The sequence below is a fragment of the Anser anser genome (assembly GCF_964211835.1).
Source record: "Anser anser genome assembly, chromosome: 7".
NCBI lineage: Eukaryota > Metazoa > Chordata > Aves > Anseriformes > Anatidae > Anser > Anser anser.
Genome location: NC_139727.1, coordinates 35594349 through 35615657, shown reverse-complemented (window position 1 = coordinate 35615657; position 21309 = coordinate 35594349). Strand labels below are relative to the sequence as shown.

General features: G+C 41.8%; 1 protein-coding gene across 4 annotated transcripts in view; it reads right to left on the bottom strand.

The window, feature by feature from the left end:
- The window catches only part of GRK5 (G protein-coupled receptor kinase 5), a 168266-nt gene that overhangs the window by 27198 nt on the left and 119759 nt on the right, over positions 1–21309 (bottom strand). For 3 of the 4 annotated variants that reach the window (XM_083843475.1, XM_083843476.1, XM_083843477.1), the window contains 5 exons: positions 8603–8703; positions 5629–5721; positions 2335–2398; positions 1649–1789; positions 640–830 (listed from right to left, as the gene is read on the bottom strand). In XM_083843475.1, coding sequence (XP_083699601.1) covers positions 640–830; positions 1649–1789; positions 2335–2398; positions 5629–5721; positions 8603–8703 — 590 coding nt within the window. Of the gene's footprint in view, positions 1–639; positions 831–1648; positions 1790–2334; positions 2399–5628; positions 5726–8602; positions 8704–21309 lie in introns of all 4 variants that reach the window. The other variant, XM_083843478.1, reaches the window with a different exon arrangement.

Here is a 21309-nt window from a genome sequence, read left to right as displayed (position 1 = left end):
CCAAACTCTCTTGGCTCTCAGCTGGAAGTGAAGAGGCACCATTTGTCCAGTGTGCCCAGACTTCAGAGTGGTTCCACCTGCTCTAGCACAAACTGCATGAGAGGAGAATGAAACCAGCACAAACTATGTGAGGAGAGAATGAAACCAATTACAGCAAACTACCATGGCTCGTGGGCCACAGCTTTCCCTTCATCATCTATATATTCTGCTCCCTATGGGGCAGGAGAGGTGTTTTTTTTTTCCCCATGTCTGATGTGTCATAGCCCCTAATGCAACACAATCTAATTAAAATAGAGGCTTGAATAGAATGATCTCCATTTCATACCAACTAGAAACTTGATTCCTTAATTAAATCTCTTTGAAGAACTTTCATAATTCTCTTAGGTCATTCAGTGCATGCTGAGAGTAGGATTTGGGGGAGTTTTGTGTTAGTTCTGTGTAATTTAAACATGATATTTCTAGTGAAGCAACTGCTTCCTTCCACTACTACTGAATCGTACCGCATTTGTACATGGGTTTGCAAAATTTCATCAAAGACACTGAGACACCTAAACTGCATTGTACCACCATGAGCAGGGGGGATGCAGACAATTCTGTTCTACCTGGGAAAGTTGTCTTAAGACTCTAAAGAATGCTTACCTATATACTGTATTTTCTCTGTGAAGGTCTTCTAAACCACAGAGAATCTCTGCTGCATAAAACAAAGCTCTTTCCTCTTCAAAGCCTGGGTTTCCCATGTTGTAGATATGAAACTTCAGGTCACCTCCATTCATTATGGTCAGAACTAAACACAGTGCATCCTTTGTTTCATAGGCGTAGGCTAAATTGACCTAGAAAAACATTTGTAGCATGGTTTTGACAGTTCAGTTATCTACTAAGGAGAAATCACTCACTTCTCATTAACAATTTTCACTAGAAAAAGAGAAAAAAACCACATTGAATTTTATAAGGGCCTTATCACAATAGCAAATACACATTTTAAAAGTATAGAAAAATCAGATGTTAGGATTTTATAGATTGACTTGTTGAACCCAGACTACTCATCATCAGAATCCCCAAGTTTAATTCTCAGATGCTTCTGGGCAACAGAAATCTTAACAGTCAAGGGGAGATCCAACTCCAGCTGCTCTGTTTTGCTGGACAGCTGTCAAAAAAACCACCATCTCAGTGGGTTCCCAGACAGCCCACAAGAGCTGGCAGAACTCAGGAAAGCCCCAAGTCAGGCAGACCAGCTCCACATCACTGGCTAGATGCTCCTACCAGCCAGTCTCTTCTGATCTATTTGGGCTGAATCTCCTTCAGTCTGCTCCAAGCTCCTCTCTCCCAGGCACTGGGGATTCAGGTAATCACGCAGGATAAAAATAGCTCAGCCTGATGCAAGCCCTGATGCAAGTCAAGGCTGTAAAGAGCATCAAGCTCACATGGTAGAAACAGGCACCTTGCTTGGTGCATTTCCCACAGACCACAGATAAAACCGAGACTCTGCAAACGTGCATGGAGCAGGAGTAAGGTGAAATGTGGAAGGATTGGCTCCCTACAGAAAATGGCACCTTTTCTGTAACGGGAGTTGGAAGAGGGATCAGATACAACAGGAGAGGGTGCCCAGCAGGTGAGCACAGAACTAAGCTCTAGAGAGTTCAATACTCACTACAAACTGACTATTGACTTTTTCTAAAATCTGCTTTTCATTTAGTGCCATGGATTCGCCTTTCCTCTTTTTTATTCTCTTCTTCTCTAATCTTTTGCAGGCGTACATCTTCCCTGTTGCTCGGACTTGGCAAGCGCAGACCTGAGAATTAAAGAGAACAATTGCTGGGTAAGTCAAAGAAAACACTTTTTCTGGGTTGCACTTTGCTCCTCACAATCTGGTCTGATCTGATTTAGTCCTTTTAAGGCTAGAGACAGTGGTGTAGCAAATAAGACTTAGGCGGGGGCATCTGGGGAACCGTCTACTGTTTCCAAACCTGCTGTGTAATATTGGTTTAATTATTTCACTTTCCTCCGCCTGCTTCCTATCCCACCTCCTTTTGTCTGTGTAGATGGTAATCTGCTCCACAAAGGCCTGCCTCTGCCTCCTCAGACCCTGCTGCCCAGGCAGTGACCTCAAGCCATTAGTAAAATACAAGCAGGGTGTGACCCTAATTCCACTGTGACTGCAACAGTCAAACACAAAATAATTTTTGAAAGTGTTCTTTTGAGATTGCAGTGTCAAGAGAGGTTAAGTAAAACTGTCAGCAATTAATGAAAATCAGCTTCTGTCTCATCAAGATACTGTAACCTGCAGTGCCTGAGAAGGAAGAAACATTCTTAACAGAAACTTTCAGAATCACTCACCTCCCCAAAGCCGCCTTTCCCTAGCACCCTGTACTGCCTAAACGTGTTTTTCGTTACTGGTTGCCTGGAAGAAAAGGGAAAAAAAAAAAAAAAAGACACACTACATTTAATGCACTCTCCGTGATTTATTTATTTCAGGGCATACTTTTGAAAAGCAAAATAGATAAATATTATATAATCACATTATTTCAAGGTAATTATATTATATAATATAATATATAATTATGTAATTACATTACTTCAATACTATGTATGGCCTGAACTTTTCAATTCCAACATATTAAGCTGTAATAAAATACAACACATTAGTGAGTCATCAGTATAATTTCTGCTAGCATCTTAGGACCGAGGAGGGTTCTGAATCTCCGTTATACAGTTTTGGCCTTTGTCAAGCAGAGACGAGGCCTGAGAGCTTGCAACAGCTTATTAATTCCATGGCTCATCTCGTGATACAGAGGAATTTTTTAAGGGTCGTGCTGGGCTAAGATCTAATCACTTTGGTCTTCAAACTGAGAAAAAGAGATCCAAGATCCAACCACTATGAAAATACTTCTGTTTTCTTGACCTTAAGCAAAACAGGAAATCAATATGAAACAAGCAAAAAACAATCCCGGGAACTGGAGAGGAGAATTCGGATCCCATTCACAGAAGGGTAGGAGCAGGAAGCAGGGCTCGGAGCCCTTCCGGCCCAACCTGAATTACCTGCCTCTTGGGACAGCACTGCTGGGCAAGAAAGGAGGAAGAGCATCTCTTTCCTTTCGGGCATGTGAAACAGATTAGCTGCAACCATTCACCTGACAAGAAAGCCTTTTGGTTCAGTTTCTTGGGCAAATTAAGCAGAGGGTCTTTTTTTTTTTGTCTTATTTTTTTTTCCCTCTGGTGAGTTAACCTGCGTGCATTTTCTGTAGTAATTTAAAGGCCAAATTAGGGGTTAAACAAGTCTTTCTGACAGCAGAGTTCTCCACAGGGGTACAAGATCTTAGGAAATTCCCACAAAAATCTGCTCTACCAAAAGCGCTCCAGCCCTAAATCTAGCTTCTACCGCATTTGCTATCATTAAAGTTTTACAATGTGACAGAGAAAGAACTGGGGACTCTGAGATATCTGATTTTGTGTCCACCAGTCTATCACCGAAGTTTTAAAATTGCATTAGCAGTCGATATGAACGTTCATCAGAACCTCGTCAGAGCTTTGTTTTCCTTTGGCGGGCAGCCAGCCGGCAGAGGGAGCACAATAACGTGGCTGTTCCAGCGGCGGCGATGATGAGGTTGATGACAATAAGGAATAAACGTTCAAGTGAATCGTTTCATTTATGCTCATCATTGTTTTTAAAAGTAGGGGGAGAAAACTATGCAAATAGCCAAAACGGAAAGAGGAAAAATGCTATTTTCAGGCTTCTAAGAAAATACTGCAAATTCTGTTAGGGTTAAAAGCAAGAATTAGCAGTGATAACTACGTGCTCAGCAATGTCCCTGGAGTAAATCGACTATTTGACTCTCCACTGGAGCCAGCAGGCTGCCAGAAGGAGCTGTTGATCACTCCATGCTACTAACAGCTCTTTGCTAATCCTAAAAACAGTTCTTAAGCTGGATAGGCACAGCCAATAGCTTGTCACATTTGTTGGGAGAATGGAAAAAAATAAAATCCTCAAAGCATTTGAGAAAATTCCTTATCCTGAATGTGAAAATAGCTGGGAAATAGCCTGGCTAGAGATGAATCATCTGATGTTTTTCAATTGAAATGGAAGAGTAAATGCTGGATTCAGAGGAGATGGCATGTGGAGCATGTCTTGGCATGAAGCGGCTCTCCCCTCTGCCCACCACCTCCCTTCCCCCTCTGCGGCAGCTGTGTAGCTTTCCAGGGAGAGTAACTGGCACAGCTCGTTTGATCTCCAAGCCCTTATGCTCATATGCACCACTCAAGGATCTGGTCCCAGCTCATCCGCCGTAATTAATTCCATTTGTGGCAGCTGGGGCTTCTCTTGACTCAAGGTCACTGTCACCCAGCAGTGGTCATCTGCTACGGCACTCACCAGCAAGGAGGGGGCAAAGGTCCCGTTCCCTGCAAATTAATACCCACTAAGGCAGCTTGCTCATTACGTGTGCTCTTCAATGTCTAGCCAATAAATACCATGTGAGGATCTATATGCTGCATTTTTGTCTGTTTACGGTGTTTTAATAATTGTGATAACTGGTCTAGACAAAAAGTCACCATATTCAGAGCATAGCTAAATAGAACGACAACAAAAAATCAGAATGTATTTTAATCATACCTAATACCATTAAACAGCAGAACATTTGAGCTTTAGAAGCCAAAACAGGCTCCCTGGTGTTTTGGGATGGATTTCTCTTTTATTATTTACTTCCCTACCAAGCAGCATCCGTTTCACTCTTGCTTGGGCAGTGTTCGCGAACGCAAAGCCAGAGACTGGATGTGTATCGTACATTTAGCGCTATAGATGCACAAGGCTAGGTCATAAACAAGCGCAACGTGTCCTCCCACTGTGCCACGAATAGCTCATTGTGACAGGGCCTACAATGAAATTGGTCACAGAGGTTTCCTGGATCACAGAGGAGACTTGGAGTCCTATTTTTATGGGTTGTACGTCTTGTCCTATTCACCAGGCATGCACAAGCATACTGGGCAAAGAAGTTGCCCAAGCTGCTTGCTGGAGCCTGCCACCTCCAGGACAGAGGTGTCCTTGAGAGAGAAGGCAGTGGCCGGAGAGCATTTCTGGATGTGAGCACATTCATGGAGAATAAAGGAGCACTGCACATGCCCCAGACACCAATCGTACTTGGTGGATGATCACAGCTGGAGACTCAGTTCATAGTTAAATTGAATCCAGTGCCAACATAACCATGACTTTTCTACATGGCATCTTCATGGGGCTAAAACCATCACTTCTTCTTGAACCTTCTAACAGTAAAGACTTACAAACAAAAGCTAAAATTAGAAAAGCCTTCCTGGACCTCTGGGAGAGCTTCCCTGGAGTACAGCTCAGGGAGGCAGGGAATGAGTCTTGATGGATCTTTCGAAGGAGAACAGCATGAAGAGGGAGAGAATCGCTGCACAGAGAAGGCCATAAATGGCAAGCACTGGGAGGAGGTACTAATAATGACGAAGAAAGGACAAACTGACTTTGCCTTCAAGACAAAGGGACTGTACATGCACCATCTCAGCTGCCAGATTTTGACAGTATTCTGTGAGCTTTGCATGGTAAGTGAAAATAAACCCTTTGTATTCACCTCTATTAAAAATAAATAAATAAATAAATAAAATATTGTGACTTACCTTTCCAACCACTTCCATTGGAGAAACCTGTCGAAGTACATGCTGTTTAGGTACTCTTGGAATGGTTCCCCACTGAGGTGGTCAAGGACAGATCTATCTCAGATGAAAAGGATATATAAGCATTTTATAATCCTCATCTTGGAGCAAAAGAGAAACAAAACAAGAGGAGAAAATACAGACTTCTTGAACAGTAGGGTCATCTGACTCCTACTTAATTTCTATTTTATTTTACTCATGGTTTCAGCCTAGGAACAAAGTGATATGTTTAATGTGTTTCATAAGAGAAGGAGTTACACAAGCTGAATAGAAATATGCACTGGTAATGCTTGCTGAAAATTAACAAGGAGTTTCCCATTGGCTTAAATGAACTTTTACAAGGGCAGTTAGACACTAGACAAGTATCTTTGCTTCTCTTAATAAATTAAGTCTGGCTTAACACAACACCTGCAGGAACTGAGCTCCTAAACTTTGGGGGATGTTTACATCTGGATTGAAAATTTCTGCCTGAAGCCCATTTCTGTCCAAGGCAGACCATCAGAGATGTTATTTTGAGCAAAAAAAAAATCAGTCTGAATTCCTGCTATACAGAAGAATTAATAACTGTGATTAAAGTGAAAGGGCTTTTCCTAACAGCAATGTGCCTTGTAGAGTAAAACAGAAGAGAGTCTGAATAGCAATCTGCATTTGTTCCTGGATCAAGAAAAGAATTTGGGGACTCACACAGTGGCTGCAAAGTGTTTATGAAAGGCCAGTATGTAACTGTGACAGATAAGTATGTTGCTTGTGACAGGCAACAAGCAGCCCCAGACCAACAGACATCCCCTGAGGAAGGCCAAGGGTTCAGAGCTATGAAAACAGAGGCTGAACTAAGAGCTGCCTGAGATGGAAGTGATCATGTTGATCCGTCTGTTTTTGGGTCCTACCTTGCTTACTGTCTCTGGGCTCTGCTGGCAGGAGGGTCTATATCTAAGAGTAAATAGACACTTTTCTAGATTTTTCTGGAGGAGGAAATACTCTGGAAAATGACTCTGGTTTGGGAATGGATGAACTATGGCTCATCCTGGGGTGATCCTAGACTTGACCAAACATTCAGGAAGAATACTGAGTCTTCTCAGTTCAGTTCCTCTCCATTCATGAACCACTATTCCTATGTTTTTGGAATTTCTAAGCTGTTTGATTTTTTTTTTGATAATAATTCTTGCACCATACATTTGGAACAGGCAGGTAATTGCAAATATTCCATATTCAAAAGACAAATTGTTGTTGTTTTCATTGGCTGTGCCCAATTTCTGATTGGACACAGATCATACAGTATTTGTTTTAAGGAGATGAAATATTTCCCTTAAGTGAACACAAATTTAGAAAAAAAAAAAAAAAAAGAAAGAAAAAAGAAAAAGAAAAAGTCAGCCTTAATGAGTTTTACCAAATATCCAAAATCAAACTGAAAATTATCGGGGAAATTGGAGGGAGGCAGGAGAAGACAGTCAAAATATTAAAGGTCAAAGCAGCAGATAAAGTTATACATCCATTTCTTCTGTAGACTGATCTTAACTAGAAGGACTTGTCTGAAACTCATCCCTGCTCCTGCTCTGACAGGATAGCAAGTTTCAAATTTATGTGCATGCTCCTTTTTTTTAGTCTGGCTGCGAACACTTCCAAAATTAACATTATTCAGTACATTTAGTAAGTACCAACAGCAAGTCTTTAAAACTTTTCTTTGACCCCATTTCAGTCCACGTAAAACGATCATCAGCATATTTATGAACAAGGTCTCAAAACTGGCTAATTTATCTGTTTCAGTTGAGAAGAAGAAATGGCTGTCTGTGAATAAGAGCCTGAATTAAGTGGTGTCCAACGCTAGCCTATTTCTTTCAGTTAATTAAAAGCTTCACATATTTTAAAGAACAATAGCTGCCTTTCACCACTTGTTTGCTTTTTAGTTCCCCTCTTTGGCAACAACAAAGTGCATTTTACAGTAAACTGTCAGCTTTCAAATCGATTTCAGAAATGGAAACAGACATCAGGGTTTTTTATGTCAAGCACAGCTCTGCCTTTGTCATTGTGACTGGCACACACAACTGGTGCAAGTTATACTAGCATCTCAACATGACACCGGGCCAATGCAAGTAAACTAGCTATGTTATAAGAGAAGGCCAGAAATAACCCACATCTCCTACCAACGCAAAGAATAACTGAAAACAGAAAAGGTCAATGAAATGAGTCAAAACAATGAATGACAGCGGAGCGAATTTTACAAATCCCCATTACATCACCCAGGGAAAACAAACTGTGCTCAGCCAGAAACCACATGGGCCAGCTTGTGATGATCCCTCCTTTTCATATTTTTGTTGGTTTATGATCTACTGGCGTGAACATACTCGGGTCAGTACTTGCAAATGCAGATCGCATACCTGGAGCTTTAGAACATAATAGTACAAATCGCCTCGCCGCTACAAAACCTGATAAGCCTTTTCCCAGACAAAGGATGAAATAATGCACGTACGTTTGAACTCCGCAGACAGACAGAAAGCATTAAAAAAGCTCCATTCTCCTGCTGAAGATTTTCTGGAAAAGCCATGCAGAGCAAGTTTGCACATTCCTCTGTCTAAATGGACTGTATAGCCACTTAATTTTTATTCATTTTGAAACAGAGATGTTTTCTTTGGATACATTAGCATTGTAGCTCTTTTCACACGGCATGAAATCCATGGCTGGTTTACTTGGCTAGAACACTCTGTCAAATACCTGAAACACTAAGTGCCTGTGTGTAGTGTATATAATGGCATGGAAATATTTATTATATTTCGTTCAGATGAAATGACTTCACTCCTTGTCAGTTATGCCTCTAGGATTATGAACATAAACTGAAGATACATGCCTCGGATTCAAATTGCAATTTCTCTCTTTACCTGTCACTGTCTTTACAAGCTGCTGACTGCAGCCGTGTGGTCTTTGGATATCAAGTTATACTTACTTTGTACAGTGAGAGAATAGCTCTTTGCAGGGGCTGTTTTCGAGTTTTTCCTCTGTCTGTTGGATAAGATCTTGACTGACTTCTGGAACGAAGGCTGGAGACTGGGGGGAGAACAGAGGGGCACATTATCTCTGTGACGAGGTGCAGATTCTCTTCTGTTAGCATGTAAAAGACACATTCATTATTTATTCCCTGCACTGCTTCAATTCAATTCCAGCGGTTGTGTAAAAGCAAAGGAGCTTTACGTCAAACAGCAGTAAAATAGGATACCGTGGTAACTCACTCCACATTCCACTCTATCCTCATACTGCTTTTCTGCCTTCTCCTGTACCTTCACCTCCTTGCCCAGCCTCATGAATATTCAAGACCCACTCCTTGCCAATTCTTTGAACTGCTCCCTCGCATCCCATGAAAAATGTGCTGGCCTGAACTGTGTACCGACCATTTTCTTAAACAAAAGAGAATTTGCTCAGTGTTTTCACTTCATTGATGATTCATTGTGCTGTCTGAAAAATCCATCTTCCATCTTTTTTCTTTCTCTCTCTTTTTTTTTTTTTTTTTTTAAACTATCAAGATTTCAAAGGAAAACAAGAGTGGAGCATTTGTATTTATTGATTTATATATAAATAACATAAGAAGATGCTTGCAAAAGTGTCCGGACACTTTAATTCGTCATTAGAAGGACAGGTTTAAAACAATCACTTCAAAAAGGAGCTATGCCAACCAAGCACATAAACTCTTTTCATCCTCTCCTCCCTTCAGAGAGACTGTACATTCAGCCCCCTCAAAAAGCCCTGGTAAGAGGTCTTTTGCTGTGTGCCTCCATGGTTAACCAGTTCAGGACCTTTGGGACTAATTATCTATAAAGACAGTTTTTAGGCAGCCCACATTCTCACTCATTAAAAGTACACTGTAATTATATAAAGAAGTGTATATGCATGCATGTGTGAGTGTCTGTGTGCGTGTACACCTATTTCAAGACATTTCTCCCATTCACACAAAAGCCCCTTCCTATAATCAAAAGGATTTTGACATTTTCAGTATGCCCAACCGTAGACGACAAAAAAAAAAATAAAATAAAAAAATCTTTCCTTGCAGAAGACACAGCACTTGGTAAGGTTCCCCATCCATGGCCGTGACCACCAGATGTGCTGAGTGGGTGGGTCACAGAGCATCATCAGTCATTCCTGGCCAGATGTTCTCATTAACTCACCCTTAGTTAGAGATATCTTGGCAGGCACTGCAGTGCATTGCAGGCAAAGTTCAAAAACACTGGGAATGAGGACAGAGGAAGGGGCAGAGGTGGAACCGGAGAAAATCTCCAGCATGGTGAAAGCTGAATTAAGCCTTTTATCTTTTTCTTCCCAGTGCTGAAATGTGAATATGAGCCTGTTGTGACAAGAAAAAGTAAGTTTGTTCCACTTGAATGTTTTTTAATAGGGCCATGGTTTACAGAACTGTCTGTGCACGCTGCGTAAGGCAGTCTCGCTATTTAACCTTGAAAGACAATCTGCAGAGCATGCTGGATATCTTTGACCTCGCTGAAAAATTTCCTCATTTCCGCCATATATTTATCCATTTCCTCAGATACATCCACTGTTAATCACAGGCAGAGCATATCGGTAATAATTAAGAAGTCTCACAGTTTCTTGATGGGCAGATGAGCCCCCATATTATGGGGCTGAGAACCGTGGAGCACATCTCAGTTTTAGCTCAAGAGAGTAAGGAGAGGCAAGAAGAGTGAAGCACAGAAAGGAGAAATAAACCCCCAAAGTCCTTTTCTCGAGTCCTACAGCTGCAGGATTGAAACTATAGGGAAAAAAGAAAAAAAACGAAGAAAGGAAAAAAACAAAAATGCTTTTTAAGGAATATTCAGATAGGAACTAAAGCCTAATGACTAGCAGCATTTCAGCTGATTTGAGCTAGGAACCATATGAATGAATACCCCTAGTTTGTGCATTTCATAGTCAATGGGGTATGCTATACAAGCTCCTCTGCAACCCAAAGCTTGCACGCGGCTGCGTGAGTCTACTGTTCTGACACAGTTATTTTGAACACCTCTCTGATTTAAAGGGTACAGAAAAAATGCTGAACTCTGCAGTCTTCATACTTATGTGGATCGGGAGTGTCGTTTTCTGGTCTGAAAGGAGCCATACTTCAGAAAAAAAATGATATTAGGGCCTCTAAATGTAGTTGCTACCAGTAAAATCTAGGATTTGTTCTAGATTTATAGGTCAAAATTGGGAATCAAATCTAACTATTAACCCCCTAAACTAAAATAATTAGACACTTAGACCAAGTGACTTGATTCTTCCAGGTGCTAGGCAACTTCATTCCCCATTGGCTTAACTGGGAGGTAAGATGCCTTGGTGTTAGTGTTGTAGACTCTGCACATAAGTATTACTAATGGGCAGCAGATCCACACACAAATTTACCAAACAGTAGCTTGCTTATGTTGCCATCCCCTAAAGTCCCCGGAGCTTTGAAAAAAATCCTTTTTACTCTAGTCCCAAATTACAAATAAAAGGTCCTCACTGTGGACAGATTTGGACATTCTGTGTGTCTCTTCCCCTTTCCCATATGTCTGTGTCCTCTCAGCTGCCAATGTTACAGCAATAATTCCATCAAATTTTGTCTGAGATCAACGTGCATTTGAAAAAAAAATCTAAACATTAGCTAAATCTTTTTCATAAAAGAGAAACAAAATTCTTATAGAGAAAGGGGAGAAGAATGAATGAAAGAGGCTGTAAGACAATTTGGGAAGTACTTAAAAATGGCACTAACTGATTCCTCTCTCCACATTTGTGGGAGATACAGTCACCACTTGGTTTTTCAAAACCACTCATTGCTGACCTTTGAATCTTTGCTTCCTCTGAACAAATCAAGAGCAAGTTAACAATATCAAGGTAAGTAAAGACACACAAATACACTGACATTCTGTACATGGGCTAGAGCCTTCCAGTGCAGAGCAAACACTTCACTAGACCACTTAATTTTCTGTAAGAGAAAACACTTTTATCTCAGGCCGATCATTTCCAAGGGTTCTGTAGGTGCAGCAGGACAGGGACTGTCATTACGCAGCCCTTCATGTTCAGAGTAGAGTGGGGGCAGATTCCTCACACGTACGGGGTGAGCATACCCAGCCCTGTCCAACCCTGCCCAGAGTCCTAGGGAGTCTTTGTACGACCCTTCCTGAGGTTTTCCCTCAGACCCCACTGTTCCCACTGCCCCCATTAAATAACCCTTTCTCTGTTTTGAGTACTGTGCATACCTACAGCCTGCAGATGTTAAAACAAAACCAGAAACAATTGCAAACCCAAACCCAGCCCACCAACCTACTTTCGCTCCCCTGGAGAACAATTAGGAAGTGCACGTTATGAGCACAGGCAAGCATTTGGATCCCAAGAGCAAAATCATCCAAAGGTAATACTTTGGCCACTTAAGGAAGAAAAAGTTGCTTCTTCTCAGGGGACGTGCAAAAGGTTTCTGGAGCCCTGATGCCATGGTTATAAGCACTGTTCTCCTACTGCATTGTGGGTCCTGGCTGTAAAAGCAGGCTTGGCTTTCACAGGGGAACAGACACCTTTCTGAACGTATTAAATGTCCTGCAGCAGCTAGGAGAGCCACACACCTCCTTTAAGACATTTGAGCTTGGGACAAAGGATTTTCTGCTAACTCCCCAGAAACACCTGCAGAAACCTGTTACATTCCCTTGTATTCAAAACAAAACACCGAGTAGTTTTTAACAAGTAAGATATTTTATTTTCCCTGACTATTCTATTTCCTGAAGGCAAAGAAAGTGATTTTGATCTCGCTTACACTAATGTAAATCAGAAATGAAGCCAACCGAGTCAACAGAGTAACACCAGGGTAAAGCTAACGGGACTGAAACCATATTCATGGCCCAAGACTCTGGGACTGCAAAAAGTACTTAAATTGATCCAACAACAAATTTTTCTCTCACCAGGTTACCTTTCTTTTTGACCAGCCAGTTTAATAAAAGGCCAAAATCCCAAACTGCTTTCACCAGCTTTTAACCAGAATCTCCTGTCTCCTGTATCTTCTCACATACGGTCAGAAACTGAAAACCTTCTTATATTTATTTTGTCAGCAAAGCAACATCTCAGTTTATGATGCCCTCATTTAATTTTTCAGAAAAAAATGCAGCTAGGAATTGGATTGGTGTTCGTCCAGAAAACCGGACAGGGATACACGGTTACCTCTGAGTGCCAGGAAATACTCTGAGAAAAAAATCTGCACTTCTAAATTTTTTTTTCTGATTTATAAGACAAAAGACGGTCTCCCAGTTGCTCTTCCATTTCCAGAAATGGCTTGAAAACTGCCGAGATGTCACACGCTAGTTCAAAGTTGGTTGGGATCATATCCACAAAAGGCTGGAGATCACTGTTCCTTCCAAACCCGACCTGCACGACACTTTTCGCGCCTTGCCAAGGGGTTGGCTGCAGCTTCTCACCGTTCCTCCCCTTTTCACTAGGAAGCGATGACAGACAGACAGCGCAGTGGCGAGGTCTGAAGCTGCGTGCAGTATCTCCTGTGTCACCCATAAACTGCAAGTTCTTGGTGGGTGCAGAGGGCACCACAACAATAACGCGGCCTGGTTTGTCCTGCATTGCCAGACACAGCTGTGTGCGTGCTGCACCTGTAACCAGCCCTCTCACCGTGCTCGGCGCCTCACTGAAGGTACCAAAAAGAGGCGAAATCTGATTTAGCCTCACATGAAAGCTTCCTGGCTGCATAGCTCCCCATTATCTGTTATTTTAAGTGTCACGTTGTATCACGATACTTTAAAATGTAAACTTTCCTTTTTGACAGCTCTGTAAGTTTTGCTGCAGGCTACCTCACTCAGCCCGTCAGCCCCTCAGCCTTCAGTGAACAGGACAGAAAACAAGTAAGCCTCCTTCCAGGACCTTCCCTATGCCTTTGACATGGTGCTTGCAACACTTCTCATGGTACTTACACTTCCCTGACGGTGGGGAGGACACCTGACCTCTCATCAATCAAAATCGGCTCATCAGGCTCATTATAAAACAAGCTGAAACACTGGCAGTGCCAAGGGAGGCATTCGGGAAACCTCTTACAATTTTACTTTTTCCTTAAAACGTGTTATTTGTTCTAATTTTTCCTTGAGATAGAACTGCCAAATCATTGAAATGGGTGACTTCAGTCCAGATGTGGTGCCTCGAAGTCTGTGGAAGTGAAAGCAGCCAGCCAGCTAGCTGCTGTAAAAGTATTTTCCTGCTAACTCCGTCAGTTAGGGTTTGCCTTTCTGAAACCAGGGTGGGGTGAGCAGCAGGTGTCTGGGTGTAACCAACTCCAATTATTTCCAGTAACTGCATGGAGCCCAGAGCAGATCCTTAGGAACAAGAATCTACTTCGTGAAAGAACAGTCCTGCTTCAAAGACACTTCTCAATCACCACGGTCTCCTACAAAAAGAAATAGATTGCAGAACCCTGAGCTTTGGCTAACTGTTCAGATCACAAAAAGGGATAGCAATGACTTTGGTCAGAATGACATTGCAACAAACAGAACAGATATTTACTACAGAGGGATAATGGTAATACTTTAGCCTTACACAGTGCTTTTCTTCCAAGAACCTCAAAACATTAAAACTTTGTTGCATGACTAAGTCCTCACAAGGCAATAGGTGGCAATCTCACAGTACTTTAAGGAAGAGCGAGCGGAAGAACAGGGTGGTTAAGAGTTGTGTTTTGCAGAAGTGTTGGTCTGTGACCGAAATCAAAGAAGTCTCACTGAGATAAGTGGAAACTAGAGATGCTCAGATTCCTCAAATCAGTCAATCTGTAGCTTGCAATTACTGAAAAAAGAAATAGAAACCTAGAAATACAGGTTTGCATTTTCTACCAACTCTTGCCAGTGGATGTGAGTCATCATAGTATCTTAAAACATGACTGTTCATCACTGCCAAAATGATATGGACCAGGAAGATACCACACTTAGAGTGAACAGACTTCGTACTAACTTTGTGGTTATAAATACAACTGCTCTCCCTGCAAGTTTCAGACATGCAGCCATGATATTGAAATGATATGAATTATTTTAAAAGTCACTTGCATAAAACAAACAATGTGCAGCATATGTTATGTCTCAGGTTATGAAAACATTCCACAACAAACTAGCTTAAAACAATTAAAAATGTTTCAGTCAATGGACAAAAGTTCAAGCTGTAACTTCTCTTGATCTGTCTCCAAGCACTTTTGTCTTAATGATATGTGTATTGTCAGCGGTTGACAGCAATTTTCCAGATATAATCTCTTTGCAAATCTCTACATGGATTTGCTACCAGCGGAGACCTCAAAACTATGGAAGGATCAGGCTGAAATGAACTTTGTTGTGAGGTGGTGCACGACGTGATGACTTTGTACACAAAAGCCTGGAAATACTGGCTTCACCCCATTGTTCCCCAGATGCCTGAGGAAGGCTCGGCTAGCAGGGCGAGTAGTTTCCAGGGCTGGTAGCACGGGTGTGACTATCGGTGGTGACTGCCCTCAGTCCTCTGAGGCTAAAACTCACAAGGAGTCATAAGGAGGGCTGTAACCAAAGTGGCTACTGAAAAAAGGAGACTAGGTAGATGTATGTAAGTTACCCTGGTGGCTGCCAGAGGCATCTCCTCCTGTGCTGGGCTGGGGAAGGCCAGCGGCAGCTGAGGTTCGGCCGGAGCCTGGGAAGCAGTGGCCACGCAGCTGGTGAAAGACAGAGGGGAAGCGTGAAGGGACTGACGGTGAGAAACGCAGGGGAAGGCAGAGAAGGGGACATAGAGCAGAGTCTTGGTGGTAGTTTGATTTTGGGAAGCCCAGGTTAGGCACGTTTCGACCTGGTGAGGGAAAGGTTGCAGCACTATCACAGCACACGCAGTCTCCTGACTCTTTTTGGTGTTATGCCCAAAAATATTGGAACATTCTTTTTTCTTGCCCTGTGTCTGATCTTGTCTGCTCATACTTAGCTGTATTTGTAGTAAGCAGCCAATTTTACATCAGGAGCAGCTGCAACATTTTAAGTAATCAACTTCTGCATTTTCTTTTCCTTTTTTTTTCCTACCACAAAGTCATCTGGGTCTGTATGAGGCAAACCAGTAAAGCACAAGGCTTCATAATTCCAGGATATTTTCTTTGAGATGACAGATGAAGGAATTGGCAGAGAGGCTGATGGGGAGTATGGAGAGCAGCTGTATTATTAGTAGCTATTTATCTATTAATAACGTGTGCAGACATTATACCTGAGAATGGGGGGGCCCATAGTGCCAGGCACTGCTTACAAAGCTCCCAGTGCAAACCAATCACACTAGCCCTGGGAATGGGAACACACGAAATACCTCACCCAGGATTATAAAAGTGGGTCATTGGCCCACTCTTCTAAAATGCAGCCTGGTGCTGTGTCTCTGAGACAAATGGCAGTCCCAGTGCTGGGGGCGGGATGACTTGCTGGTAGCTAAATGAAGCAAATCAGCAGCGCCTATCAACTGTGGGGTTTGTTTTGTAACTGCAAACCGATCTGGAGCCATGATGAATCTGTTTTCCCTCATATTCTACTGAGCTATCAAAACATTTGTTGACACAGAAACATACAATGGCTGAAGACAATAGAGCCCTCAGCAAACAGCTGAACATGTTCTTCTGCCTGGAGGGGTTGTGTTAATCCATCACAAAACGCCAACAACCTCAGTTTATGAACTTACTTACTGCAGCGGACATGCTCTAGCTCCAGGCAGACTTGCTTGCTCCAGACTCCCTGGGGTGCCTCTTGGGCCTCAGCAAACCCACGGGTAAGGAAAGGAGAAGTTTCCTCTCTGGGGTTCCAGCACCCTTCCTCTTTGATGCTGGGGTACAAGTTGCAGTTTTGAACTATTGAGAACTTAGTAGCCACTGTGGTGTCCTTTCTGACAAGTGCTAGGAAAATATGCAAAGCATTTTTCATGGTTCTCCTGTTACTCACCAACAGGCTCTGCTATCTAGCCGTACCTCCTTGTTCCCATGCTCAGGAGACCTTTCTGTAGCTGCTATCATTGAAAACAAAATGCTACTTTCTAGAAACCACATTTCTGCTCCTGATGGTGGCAAACAAGTAACTGCTATGCAAATAGTATGAGTCAAAATATTTCCCAAATACAGATCTTCAGTCCAAAGAGTGGTTTCATTGGAATGTTAAATTCTTTGATTTGGAGAATTTTGGGGCATAACCACAACATCCATTTCAGACCAACAAAAGAAGGGAAAAGATTGCCTAGATCAAGAAGGAGAAATTTCCTCCTGGCTCCTATAGGTGACCAGAGGAAATCTTAAACACTCAAAGCCTCACAGAAGTACTTTTGAAATAACAGAATTTCTCATGGGGCAAAATTTAGCTGTCTCGTCAGCTTCTTTTGCAAGTCCTACCATCAGCTCCAGGCTTTATACTCTTCAATTAAATACAAACACTCACCGCAATCACAACCAGCTATGGGGTTTTTGGTACAGCTTACGTTAAGAACATAAACTGGTCACCACGGAAGCTCTGCTTTTAACTTCAATTAGTGCTAAACTGGGCCTCACAAGAAGTGCTTAGCAAGATATTTTTCAATATCTTTAAACCCTAGTCCTTCTCCACCGGTTTTAAACACTTTGAAAACTTGCTTATAGAGGTGTCTTTACTCCTAAATAACTTTTCTTTCTTTATGTATACACAAAGCTTTATTGTTTTAGGGGTACTCATAAACTAGCCAGCTGAAGTTGTTTTATATAAACTTGTTTTTAAGTGAGGGAAGGGAATGTATATATGAATTCTTGTTGCCTTTTTCCCCTTTTAAAAGAATTTTACTAACAGATTAAGGTATGAAAACAGATGAACTAACCAGTGCCAGTAGCTGTCAGTAGGATGAGGAGGCTAGCTTGAGAAACAGAGTAGAAAAGAAGACTAATACTAGCCAAAATTAGGCTACTCACACAGTCCTGGAAGTGTCATTAGTTCAGAAGGTAACATCTTTTTTTAGCAACCCAGCTGAACCATTGCCCTAGTGCATTACTACAAGCAGGCAGACGTTTGATCAAGCATTTTTGGAAACGAATAGTACTCTCAACATTAGTGGCAAAAAAAGACAGGTCAATTTTGAAAGCTTCTGTTCTCAGAAGGTTTCTTCCCTAGTCATGTGTGCTTAATATGTTTGGATAGCATCCAATGTCCAGCCTCTTATCAGAACCTTTCTACCTTTTAACGTCCTCCCTCACTGATGGATAGCCTAAACATTAGCAAGCAACCTTATGTTGCAATAGTCTTAGTTTGGCTTCCTCTGGTAAACCAAATGTCATTTGTTCCATTAAAAAAATCCCTCTATCTATAAACACACATTTACAACCTCAACATTATTGAATGGCTTTCTTGCAGAAAAACAAACAGATCCCTGCTTGAATTCACTCTTCTGAAATATAAGCCTGCAAACATGACTAACCCTTCCCTTGCAAGCCATCCTCACACTGAAGTCCATGATCTATTTGCTTTGGATGAAGGTAACTCATGCATAGAGACCTAAGCCAGGTTGCACTTAAGTCAGTGGCTGTCGTGCTCTATCAGTTGCAGTGGGGATTTTGCAGAATTTGACCTCACCTTTTTAGGCCAAAATCCTGGGGAAACACCTGAATGAAGAGATGAAAATTCAACAGAGAGTTTGGGAAGGCCTTGAAAAGGATTAAGAAGTGAATTAAATAAACATCACATCAGTCAGGAAAGAGCAGACTACTCGCAGAAAGACTGGAAACACCCAGGAAAGCAAACAAAATCTATCTTGCACAGCTAAAAACAGGGCATTCCCTAATCACCTGTGTCACACGATCCATTAACAATCATATGGTAATTGCCTTCAGCAAAGAATTGAGAGGGAAGACATTTATTGTAGGAGATGACATACTGTTTGCAGTGGCATTTTCCACTCTTCCTCTGCTTTTCTTGTGGGACAAACAGCATCTGTGCTAGGATAATAAATTTGCTATATGCTTGATTTTTGACTCAGGTCAGACTCTAGCTTGATTAAATAAAACAAATTAACTTACAAGCTGAGGCTTGGCATGCAGGTTAAGTGAGTTTTGTAAGTGTAGTTGCATTACTGAAGAAAAAAAAAGGAATAGTTTGAAGTGCCACATTTCCATAACTTAAATGTTCTGGTTACTTCTAAAATACATTCATAGTCAACAGATTAATTTTTTTTGGAAATAATTCTGTTTTTCCAGAATCCTAATTCTCTACTGTTAGGGAACCATATGAGGAATAGGGTATGTTTAACTTCCATTTTCATCATGTGTCTCTTTATCCTCTTCTTTGTTGAGGTCAAGTGCACAGTTGCCTGCTACTGCTTGAGCTTAGCACAATAAATCAAATAAATGTCTCAAAAAGACATTTGTTGACCCCTTCTACTTTTAGCTTCAGAAACCCAAAGCTGAAACAACCAAGAAGATTGCTGCAAGTTGCAGTGGGTGCACTGAACTGCTGTGGAGGACTAACAAAGGACTCCTGTACAGCTGAGAAACTGCCCACAGAAATTTGTGTGGATATGCCATGCAATGTCATTTAATGTGTTCTGCATTACACTCAGAGTGCCATTCACCTCACTTCACTTTAATCATCTGAAAAATGAGACCCTCAAAGTCACTCTGGGCTCCTCATCTCTCCTGTCTAAATGCCTGTCCATGTTTGGACCAGCCAAGTTTACACTGCATGTGTTGGGAGTGCAAGAAACCAGACTCACCAAAGGTCTATTTTATTGTCATTTTGCGCAAATGCACAAAAGTTACCTCCTGCAGATTGCTTGGATGTCTTACAAGGCAGTGTTTCAGACAGCTGGAAAAGGCTGATTCCTTTTTCCCATGTGGACACATGTTTCAGATAGAAGAGGCTGTATCTGGAGAAGCTGAATGAACCTTAAAGGCTTAGAATTAACTTCTCTGGCCATTCGATAAGCCACATGAACTGAGTATAAGCGATGAGGGGTATGCAGATGGGATAAGGAAAAGATAACCCCTTGAAAAAGACAGGAGGAAACTATAATGAGCATATTCATTAGCCAAGGGCAGACAAGTACATCCTTTCAGTTCTCTGATAATCCTGAGCAGGCTGCTCTTTATTTGCAGAGTGTCCTCAGCCTTTTCAGATGCCCTGGCTAGTCTCCGAGAGGAGTCATAGCAGCCTGGGGGGCCTGCCCTCCCTCAGCAGACAGATGTGAGCCAGGTTTACATGTGTGGTTGACACGAATTAGCTGAAGCAAGTTTCCATTTTCCAAAGGGTCAAGTCAGAGTATTTCCAGCAAACACAGGGCAGCTATAACGCTTTTGCCCACTGACCAATGATTTTCCTGACCACAAATGACAAACAGTTAAGAAGCGTCTGCTCCACATGAGAGTTGTGAACTTGGGAGCGTAACCTCTCCAAAATGACAGGGAAGGAAAAGCAGAGCTTCAGCTAATAACACTGCTTAGGATAAAACCAGTGTGGTTAATGACCCCAGACCAAGCCTTCAACCAGCCTGAGCAAGTGCACTGTGAATGCAGCCCTCCTTAAATCTACAGGACAAGGCTCAGAGGACTGCTCAAGGACCTATTCTGGGGAAGTGTCACCAGGATAGAGCAGACTCCGTGTTGTTTCCATGAGGCTGTTGTGCAGTTTGGCACCATTGCAAGAGACAGAAATGCTCAGTAAGTGTTTAGTTAACTAACATTTGTATTATAAACAGTGGGTAAAGGATGAGGAAATAGGACTTGAAGAAACCGTGAGAAAATGTCTTTTAGTCTGAGACCACAGCAAAGGAACTCCTAATCAAGGCAACACTGTGATTTTTTGGATTCCTCTGACACACCATATTACAGCCTGGCTGCAGTGACAGAAGAATGCTTATTAAAATAAATTCTGATTAGAAAGCATTAATTTGAGTAACAAGGTTGCTGTTCCGCTGCTCAGATATTTTCCCAGAATTGAACTTTGGAAAGATGAGCTGAGAAGGGTACTTTCCTGGACTAAGACATAGTGATCAGCAGAGATATTGATCGCGCTGTCTCTGTAACAACAACAAGAATTATCTATTGATTTCTCTGGAGACTGGATTATGTATTGATTATGCTAGCTGCAAAGCAAAGGCCTAAGTAATGCTATCATCTGTGGCTAAAATGGTGCCTGTAGAGTAGTGAAGTCAATAGAACGGGGAGATGAGAAATCCATTGAGTCACAAGGTAAAGTCCCAGGGCAATTAATTAAATGGCAAAACTCTCCATGGCTCAAGTAAGGCCAAGATTTCTACTTAAGTATTTAGCATCCTGAAAGGTCTCTTAATAGGAACCCAAAGGACGCAGTGAATAACATTTTGAGTGAGTAAATAATTCTAGCCCACCCTATGTCCAAGTAACACATTGTATACAGACAGGCACTTCATTCTTTTCATACTTCAATTGGGTCCTTAATGAAATGCATAGAGCTTAGAAAAAATTGAAAACTAGCTCTGAAGATAGTGCTTGGACCAAGCCTTAAGGGACCATTCACAGTAGCCAGTGAAAAGCAGTATTGTGTTGACCTTTTATCACCAAGATAATAAGCTTACAGGGGACAGAGATGACTTGCTGGATATAAGTTGAATCTGTACAAGAAACGTAACAATGTAGAAAAGAGTCCCAGAAGGCTTTCTTTTCAAAACACAAAGCCTCTCTCACATGAAACT